Source organism: Vidua chalybeata, unplaced genomic scaffold (assembly GCF_026979565.1).
Source record: "Vidua chalybeata isolate OUT-0048 unplaced genomic scaffold, bVidCha1 merged haplotype W_reject_10, whole genome shotgun sequence".
NCBI classification, from domain to species: domain Eukaryota; kingdom Metazoa; phylum Chordata; class Aves; order Passeriformes; family Viduidae; genus Vidua; species Vidua chalybeata.
Window position 1 is genome coordinate 715789 of NW_026530345.1, and position 9868 is coordinate 725656.

General features: G+C 57.3%; 1 protein-coding gene across 2 annotated transcripts; it reads left to right on the forward strand.

The window, feature by feature from the left end:
- Positions 1–6494: 6494 nt before the first annotated feature.
- LOC128783062 (zinc finger protein 239-like) lies at positions 6495–9868 on the forward strand. 2 transcript variants are annotated; one of them, XM_053933670.1, is made up of 4 exons: positions 6495–6597; positions 7263–7312; positions 7500–8071; positions 8984–9868. In XM_053933670.1, exons 2-4 carry the CDS (start codon positions 7291–7293, stop codon positions 9083–9085), a joined length of 696 nt encoding a protein of 231 aa, XP_053789645.1. In that variant the 5' UTR covers positions 6495–6597; positions 7263–7290; the 3' UTR covers positions 9086–9868. The 2 variants fall into 2 exon arrangements, with proteins under 2 accessions (XP_053789645.1, XP_053789644.1); XM_053933669.1 differs by having other exon boundaries at positions 7500–9868.

Here is a 9868-nt window from a genome sequence, read left to right on the forward strand (position 1 = left end):
GAATGGTGTGGCCAGCAGGAGCAGGGCAGTGATTCTTCCCCTGTGCTCAGCACTGGTTGGGCAGCACCTCGAGTGCTGTGTCCAGTTCTGGGCTCCCCAGTGTAATCCCTCCAAATCACCCAAAATATCTCACAAAAATTTCCCCCAAAACCCACTGCAAATCCACCCAAAAAATCCCCACAAAAACTTCCTTCAAAATCCCACCAAACCCCAACAAAACCTCACAGAACCCACCCCAAAAACCCCACCAAGATTTGGGATCAGTCCAGGGGGATTTGGGGACGGTTCAGGGGGTTTTGGGGTCGTTCCCGAGGATTTTGGGGGGATCTGGACGAGGTCTCAGAGGGGATTTGGGGCTTTCTGAGGGCTTTGGGGGAATTCAGAGGGGATCTGGGCAGGATTTGGGGCTTTCTGAGGGCTTTGGGGGAATTCTCTGGGATTTGGGGCAGTTCCAAGAGGGATTTTGGGGTTTTCCAAGGGATTTTCAGGGGTTCTGAAGGATTTGGGGAGGCTCCAGATGGGATTTGGGGCAGTTCCAACAGCAATTAGAGTAGTTTTTGAGGGATTTTGGAAAGTCCTAGAAGGAATTTGGGGAATTTCAGAAGGATTTTGGGAGAATTCAGAGCAACTGGGGAGGTTGCAACAGGGATTTGGGGTCGTTCCCAGGGGATTGGGGGTGGATTTCTGGCTGGATTTCCATTTCTTCCCTGGATTTCAGGGTTGGGTATTTCCCACGGGGTTTTGGGTGGGTTCCCAAATGAATTTTGGGCTTTTTTCCCCCAGTCTCAGGATTTTCCCCAAATTTGGGTATTTTCCCCAGGATTCTGCTCTCATTGTGGATTTGTCCAGAAGGGGAAGCACTGGGGGGTTGTAGGGTGGATTTTAGGGATACTTGAGGCTGGATTTGGGTTTTTTTCCCCAAGATTTTGGGGTTTTTCCCAGAATTTCAGGAATTAAAAAAAAAAATCCAGGATTTCTCCACAGATTTCTCTTTCACCATGGACTTGTCATAGAAGGGGAAGCTTTGGGTGTTCCTGGTTGGATTTTGGGTGTGCTCCCAATTCGATTTCAGGGGTTCCTGATGAGATTTTTGGGGGATTCCTGGTTGGATATGGTTCTTTTCCTCAGGACTTTTTCCCAGAATTCCAGGTTTTTCCCCCAGCATTTCTCTCTCACCATGGGCTTGTCATAGCAGGGGAAGCTTTGGGCTGTTCAGGGTGAATTTGGAGGGATTCCAAGTTGGATTTGGGGATATTTGAGGCCAGAGTTTGGCGGTTTCCCCCAGAATTCCAGTTCTTTCCCCAAATGTCAGAATTGCCCCAGTCTCTGTCTCACCACGGGTTGGCCGTAGAAGGGGAAGCCCTGCATGGAGCGCAGGGCGTTGGTGCCGCTGCTCATCTCCTTGGAGGTGACGAAGGCCTGGCCCCGCACGCGGAGACTGCGCCACACCAAAACGTCCAAAATCTGCCCAAAGCGCGAGAAAATGGCGCAGAGGGACTTCTCCAGCTCTGGGGACACCGTGACAATGGGGACAAGGACAGGGACAGCAGGGACAGGAACTCCTTCAGCTCTGGCAACAATGGGGACAACGGGCACAGGGACAGCTCCAGCTCTGGGGACACACAGGGGACAGAGCGAGGGGACAGACACTGCTCCAGCTCTGGGGACAAGGACAGGTGACAACAGAGACAGACACTGCTCCAGCTCTGGGGACAAGGACAGGTGACAACACAGACAGACACTGCTCCAGCTCTGGGGACAAGGACAGGTGACAACAGAGACAGACACTGCTCCAGCTCTGGGGACAAGGACAGGTGACAACAGAGACAGACACTGCTCCAGCTCTGGGGACAAGGACAGGTGACAACAGAGACAGACACTGCTCCAGCTCTGGGGACAAGGACAGGTGACAACAGAGACAGACACTGCCCCAGCTCTGGGGACAAGGACAGGTGACAACAGAGACAGACACTGCTCCAGCTCTGGGGACAAGGACAGGTGACAACAGAGACAGACACTGCTCCAGCTCTGGGGACACCCAGGGGACAGCCTGAGCCCCTGGGGACACCCAGGGACACTCTCAGACCCCCCAGGACCCCCCAGCCCCCCCCACCGTCCTTCTTGATCTCCTCGTTCAGGTTGTTGATGGAGATGCTGGGCTTGGGCCGGGGGTCCTGCACCGCCATGGCCGGGACCCCTCTGTGGGGACAGGGGGGCTTTGGGGGCGTCTGGGGGGGCTGCGACCCCTTCAGCCCCTGGCACCCCCCTTCAGGTGCCCCCAGAGCCCCAAATCCACCCCAGACCCACCTAACCCCCCAATTACCCTCATACAGCCCCAGTGCCCCCAGAATTGACCTCAGACCCACCTGAGACCCCCCAGATCCCACAAGACTCTCCTAAATCCCCCTCAGACCCCTAAACCCTATGAAATTCCTTCAGACTCCCCCGAATTCGCTTCAGACCCAACTCAGAACCCCCAGATCCCCCAGTTCCTCTCACAACTCCCTCAAAATCTCCTCAGACCCCCCAATTTCCTTTAGATCCTCCTAAACACACCTGAGAACGCTCCAGACCCTCTCAAGCTCACCCCAAAGCTCCCTAAAGCCCCTGCAGACCCACCAAAGCTCCCTCAGACCCCCCTCATTTCCCCGAAACGCACCGCACACCCCCCTATTTCCCGTCAACCCACCCAAAATCCCCAATTTCTCCTCACACCTCCCCAGACCCACCTCAGACCCCCCCACTTTCCCCCGGCCCCACCTCAGCTCCCTCCTCAGCCGCTCTCCCCTCACAATCTCCCGCCTCCGCCGCGCGCGCCGGCTCCTCCAGCCAATAGCGGCGCTCCCCGTGCCCAACCAACCAATCACCGCGCGGCTCCCCTCAGCAACGCCCGCCTCCCCTGCGCCGCTCCAGCCAATCAGAGGCGCGGCGGAAGCGGCGGCCCCTCCCCCGGCGGCCCCGGGCCCGCCCCGGGCTCGGGCGGGTCCTGCGGGAGGCGCTGGAGAGAGCGGGGGAGGCGCTGGGAGAGGACGGAGGCTCCGGGAGCTGCTGAGGGGCCGGGACAGCTGGGGGAGGGGGGTCCGCACAGGGGGTCCTGGGGGGCGTGGGAGGCTCTGCGGGGAGTTTGGGGAGCGGTTTGGGGGGTCCTGGGGGCGTCCTGGGAGGGTTTGGAGGTTTTTGGGAGGGGCTTTGGGGGGGCTGGAGGGGTTCTGGGAGAGGGTCTGGGGGGGCTTTGGGGAAAGGCCCTGGGGGGATCTGGGGAGGGGCTGGGGGGTCCCGGGTTGGTTTGGGGAGGGGTCTGGAGGGTCCTGGAAGGGTCCTGGGTGGGGTCTTGGGAAGGGCCTGGGGGGTCCCAGGGGACATCCTGGGCTGGGCCCGATTGGGGACTGGGGGCTCCCAGGGGGTCCTGGGCCAACCTTGGGGGGCTCAGGGGGGTTTGGGGTTCCTGGAGGGGCCCTGGGGGAGATTTGGGGGTCCCGGGGGGTCCCAGGCTCACCCTGAACCGGGGTCTGGGGGTTTTTGAGGGGAGGGGGCACAACAGGGGTTCCCCCTACCCCGTTTTTGGGGGTCTCCCATGGTGCCCCCTCCCCAAAAAGCTCCGAGGGCCCCTGAAGTGGCTCCTGTTCCACCGGCCGGTGCCCCCGGATCCAGGACGGCCCCCAGGGAGTCTGGGGGGCTCTGGGGGGATTTGGGTGATTTCGGGGGGGGGGGGTTGTGGGGCTTTTTTGGGGATTTGGGGGATTTTGGGGCATTTCTGGGGGACTTTGAGGAGATTGGGGGGGCTTTTTGGGTTTGGGGGAGTTTTGTGGGGATTATTTGGGTTTTTTTTTTTGGGCTTTTTGGGGATTTTCTTGGGAGTTTAGAGGGAATTATTGGGTTTTGGGAGGTTAGAAGCTTTTGGGGGGGTTTGTGGACTTGGGGAGTTTGGATTTCAGGAGTTTTATTAGGGTTTTTGCAGGGTTTGGTTTTTTTGGGGGGAGGTATCGAAATTTTTGGGAGTTTTTTTGAATTTTGGTGGGTTTCACTGGGATTTTGTGGGTTTCTCTGGGGTTTTCGAGGATTTTATTGGGATTTTTAGGGGATTTGGGGGGTTTTAGTGGAATTTTGCGGGGATTTGCGGTTGTTCCTGGGTGTGGGGAAGGTCTTAGAGGCAACAAAATTTCCTTAAAATCTCCAAAACTCACAATAAAATCCAGACAATCCCAGTTAAATCTCACAAACTCCTATTAGAACACTCTAGAATCCCAATAAAAGCCCACAAAATCTCTTGAAATCTCAACCCCCCAAAATCCCAATTAAAACCCACAAATCCCCCTCAAAAAATTCCCAAAACTACAAAAAATCACACAAAATCTGCCCCAAGTCCCAGAGAAATCCTGGCAACACCCAAAAAAACCAAAGAATCAAAAAAAAAAAACCCAAATCCCAAAAGAATCCTACTAAATACCCCCAAAATTCCAAGAAAACCCTCCAAAATCCACCAAAAGTTCCAACAAAAGCCCCGAAAATTGAAGAGAATCCCACAAAATCCCCACCAAATCCCAGTAAAACCTTCCAAACTTCAAATGAAAAAAAAAATTTCAATAAACCCCCAAACACGCCCAGAAAAACACCCCCCTCCCAAAGTGCCAGTAAATCCCCCCAAAATCCAAATCCCCCAAAATCCACAAAACCTCCCAAAATTCCCCAACTCCCCCCCAAGCCCAATAATTCTCCCCAAAATCCCCAACAGTTCCCCCATAAGTCCCAACACAATCCCCCAAAGCCCAAAAAAGCCCCAAACGCCCCGAGCCCTCCCTGGTCCCTCCCGGTCCCCTTGGCCCCGCCCCTTTCCCCTCACGGTTCCCGCCCTTTCCTCGCCCCCTTTCCCCTCACGGTTCGGCCTTCGGGAACGGGGCAGGAGGAGGAAGGAGGGAGGAAGAGGCGCAGCGGCAGCAGGGAGCAGCCGGAGAAGAGCAGAGAAGGAATCGCGGGGCCCTGGCGCTGCCTGAAGTCGCCGCAGCCCCGGGAGCATCGCCCCCCATCCCGCAGGTGCCCGGGGAGGGGGAGCTCGGCCCAAATATCCCGGGGGTGCCTGGGTTTGGGGTTTTTTTGGGGGGATGTTTGGAGCTGGCAGGGCTCCAAAGCCGAGCCGCAGATGGCCCTCGGGGGGACATCGGGGGTCCCGGGGCCCGGAGTGGCTGCTCCCAGTATGAGCCCAGTCACTGCCAGTATGAGCTCAGTCCCTCCCAGTCATTCCCTATGATGATGCAATTTGCCCCCAGCAAGGGCCCAGTTGCTCCCAGTTCCTCCCACTTTCATCCAGTATGTTCTCAGTCCTCCCAGTTGCCCCTAGCATGGTCTTGTCACTCCCAGTATGGTCCCAGTATAATCCCAGTTACTTTCAGTCACTCCCAGTATGGTCCCAGCTGCCTCCAGCATGGTTCCAGTTGCTTCCTAGATCAACCCAGTCAGTCCCAGTATGATGCCATTTGCTCCCAGTCACCCCCAGTATGGGGGATGATGTGCAGGGTGTGTTCCCAGTTGCTCTCAGATATTCCCAGTGTTAGTCCAGTCACTCCCAGTATAATCCAAATATGAGCCCAGTGTACTCCCAGTCACTGCCAGTATGATCCCAGTCACCTCCAGCATTATCCCAGTTCATCCCACTATAAGCCCAGTTGTTTCCAATTACCCCCAGCATGCAGCCAGTCACTCCCAGTTCCACCCAGTTGCTCCCAGTTACTCCTACCATGATCCCAGTTGCTCACAGCTGCTCCCAGTAACCCTCAGCATAATCCCAGTCACTCCCAGTGTATCCCATTTGCCCCTAGCATGGTCTCAGTTGCCCCCTGCAGGCTCCTGCTCACTCCCAGTATGTTCCCAGTATGAGCCCAGTCTCCATCAGTGCGATCCCACTCTGCCCTGGCACGGCAGTGTGATCCCAGTCTGGTGTCAGTACAAAGCCAGCACAGTCCCAGTCCCTCCCAGTGCTGCCACTCCTGGCATCCCCCAGCCCTCTGTGCGTTCCCCCCTCCCGGATGTCCCGAGAGGAGCCCCAAGGGCTGGCAGTGCCCAGGCAGGGTCCCCAGCAAGGCCCAGTTGGGATGTGCAGCCCCCAGTTTTCCCAGTTTGCCTCTCCTTGTGCCCGGGCCGGGTTCCCCCCTGGAACAGCGGGTGGGAGCAGCCGAGAGCCCCGCGCTGCCCATCCCGACCTGGCCCGGCTCCATCCCCGCTCCTGCCGCGGGCTGCGAGGGCTGCGGGAACGGGGCACCGAGGGTGTCGCTGCTCCTGGGGGAGGAGGAGGAGGGAGGGAAGGGCAGGGATGGAGGAGGAGAAGGAGGTGGGCATAGGGAGGAGGAGGGAGGGTGGAAATAGGAGAAGGAGGTGGGGTAATGGACAAGGAGGAGGGGGGATCGAGGAGGAGGGATAGAAGGGGATGGATGGAAGACGAGAAGGAGGTGGGGTTAGGGAGGAGGAGGAGGGGGGATGGAAGAGGAGGAGCGGCAGGAAGAGGAGGGACAAAGGTGGATCAAGGACAGCAGAAGGATTCACGCGGTCGAGCCCTCCCTGAATTCGCAGCCCCCACGTGTGGTATCATCGCCCCCCATCCCGCAGGTGAGCGGGGAGGGGGAGCTCGGGCCAGATATCCTGGGGGGTGCCTGGGTTGGGTTTTTTGGGGGGATGTTTGGAGAATGAAGAACTGCAAAGCTGAGCGGAAAAGGCCCCTTGGGGGGACATTGGGGGGTCCCGGTGGCGGCTGCCGGCAGAGGCAGCCTGGAGGAGCAGAGCCCTGTGTCCCCCAGGAGCCCAAAGTGGGGAGCCCAGAGAGGGGGGAGCGCCGCCATGGGCGGGACCCTCAAGAGCCTGGAGAGGGGCAGGGGGGACTCCTTGGAGCCGCTGCAGCCCAGAGCAGAGATGAAGGGGAGAAGGGAGCCCAAAAAGCCCCGGCAGCCCTAAATGGGGAGAGCCAAGAGGGGGGAGCTTTTGGGATTGCTGGGACTCCCAGCAGCCTGGGGAGGGCGGGCAGTGAGGAGAAGGGGGACCCCCAATCCAAGCGTGACCCCCAGCAGCTGGGACAGGGGGGAAGCCTGAACAGCAAAGAGGAGGGGCAGGGACGGGGAACTCCTGGGAGGCTTTTTCAGGGCTGAATCTTGGTGTTTGGGAGGTTTTTATGGAGCCCAGGTGGCCGGGGACTTCTAGAGATGGACTTGGGCAGAGGGACCTTCAAAGTCAACGTGCTCATCCCTTGTTTTCCCCAAACCATGATTCCCCATTCCCAGCCCCTGGGAGGCTGTGAGGAAGAGGAAGATGCCCTGGGACAGCCAGGCAGGTGAGGAGGAAGTCAGTGCCCCTTTCCCCCTCTCTCCTGCTCCATCTCCCAGCCCAGCACAGCCCCCGGCTGCAGGACAGCCCCGCTGCCAGTGCCGTCCTGCCGGGGACGCACTGGGGGGAATCTCCTTGCCCTTCCCTGTGGCATGGAGGCAAATCCCATCCTCTCCTTGTCCTTCCTCCCCCAGAGCAGGAGCTGAGGATGGAGAGCAGGGAGGACAAATCCCCGCGGCACAACCTCGTGGAAGAGGCCGTTTTGAGCGGCTCCACAGTGCAGGAACCCAACGGGGAGGAAAAGCCCCGGAGATGCTGCAGGAGGAGGGGCTGCAAACGCAGATCACGGGGATCTGAGGAGGAAAGACCCAGCCTGGGCCGGGGAGGCGGCCGGAGATGGAGCCAGAGCTCAGAGCTGGTGGTCCATGAGCAGCTCCAGGATGGGGAGAAGCCCCACAGGTGCTTGGAGTGTGGGAAGAGCTTCAGGTACAGCTCCCAGCTGATCCTGCACCGGAGGATCCACACTGGGGAGAGGCCCTACGAGTGTTCTGAGTGTGGGAAGGGGTGTAAGACCAGCTCCGATCTCCTCAAGCACTATTGGAGTCACACAGAGGAGAGGCCCTTCTGCTGCCCCGACTGTGGGAAGGAATTCAAGCAGAAGTCAAACCTCGTCAGGCACCAGAGGACCCACACTGGGGAGAGGCCCTACGAGTGTGGACAGTGTGGGAAGAGATTCACCCTGAGCTCCAGCCTGATCCAGCACCAGGTGCGCCACACTGGGGAGAGGCCCTATGAGTGTTCCAAGTGTGGGAAGAGGTTTAAGAGCAGCTCTGATCTCCTCAAGCACTATCGGGTTCACACGGAGGAGAGGCCCTTCTGCTGCCCTGACTGTGGGAAGGGATTCAGGAGGAACTCCCACCTCATCTGCCATAGGCGCATCCACACTGGGGAGAGGCCCTACGAGTGTCCCCAGTGTGGGAAGAGCTTCTCACAGAGCTCTACCTTGACCCAACACCAACGGAGGCACCGGTAAGGGAAGCCCTGTGAGTGCCCCGAGTGCGGGAAGAGCTTCGTGCGCTGCTCCAGCTCCATCCCCCACTGCAGGACCCAGGTTGGGCAGAGCCCTGGTGACCCACATTCCCTGTGATCTATGTTGGGGACAATATTCTGGAGGATAGATGTGGGTTCTGGAGGTATACTGGAGAAGAGATGTGGGTTCTGGGGGTATTTTGGGCAGTGTACTCCATCTCTTTGCCCTCCAAAAGCCAAGAGGGTCACCTCAAAACAACTCAATCCCACTGAAAACAACTCAATTTTAATTCATATGGGCTCAATCCCACCTCAAAATGGCTTGTTCCCAACTCAAAAAAACTCAGTCCCATGCCAAACTCACTTGATTCCACAGCCACCAGGTTGAGATGGGGTTGGGAGGAGACTGGGAGAAGTGGGATCCCAATTTGGAGCGGTGGGATGGGGATTGTGTGGAGCTGGGTGGCTGGGATGTATTTGATAGTAAATAAAACTTTCAGAGTTACTGATTTCTGTCCCGTTCATTTTCAGTCCGTTGCAGTTCTGTTTGCAGAGTGCCACCTTCTCAGCTAATTGTGTTTGTGTCCTCCTTTCTCTCCTGCCTCTCTTTGCCTGCTCTCTTTCTCTCTCTGTGTCTCCCTTGAGCCAGGACAGCTGCCACCAAAGACCCTGCCCTGATTTAATTCCCAGTGCAGGAGCTGCAACAACCATGGGTGAAGTTAGGAAGGCTGGCAGTGAAATGTCACTGTAGGATCTTGTAAGAGCCTGTCTGAAGCCCCTCATTTTCCATTCTGCCTTCCGATTGCCACGAGAAAGAATCCCTTCCTCCACTGCAGTTCCGGCTTAGAACAGGACACAGCGGAGGTGCAACCACTGAACCGTCATGCTGGCTGTTCCGAACAAGGGCTGGCAAGAACTTGGCAAGGACTTGGCAAGGACTTGGCAAAGACCTGACGTGGACCCAGCATGGGACAGCCTGATGCGCGGCCTGCTTCTAATCTCCGTTCTTAAGCCGAATGAACTTTTGGGGTGACTCCCGTGGTCCTTCATTGAAGACCCCTCATCTGCCTCGTTACCACTGTGACAAACAAAGAATGAGAACCCTCCTCCCAAGGACTGAGACTGAGACCCCTACTACAGGGAGGAGGGGAAATTGGTGGTCTGACCACTAATGACATGACCTGTTTCCCTTCAGTGATCCAATGGACTTATTCTTCATTGTATTTGTCTTGTTTGGTGGTTTCTGTGGACTCACCTGTTCCCTCGTGGCGATTACAATGGTCTTTCATTGTTACACTTGTTCCCCCCTCTTTCCTCTGTGGACTATAACTGGACCCACAAGTCGACCAGAACTTCGGAGACTCCCCCGACACGACAGACGGATCCCCATCGTCCGGACCACTGAGGATCTTGCCTGTGTTGGTAGCTATTCCCATACCCCTCTTCTCTCTCTCTATCCTTTTATCTCCTTTCTGATCCCCACTATCGCATTTACTGTTTTGGCCCCTAATAAAGGTACATTTGTTGTGATTAA

Excerpts from the sequence above, each read along its gene's own strand:
- LOC128783062 (XM_053933669.1), top strand. The coding sequence starts at position 7,291 with ATGCCCTGGGACAGCCAGGCAG. Across the intron at positions 7,313-7,499 it reads GCCCTGGGACAGCCAGGCAG|AGCAGGAGCTGAGGATGGAG; the intron begins GTGAGGAGGAAG and ends TTCCTCCCCCAG.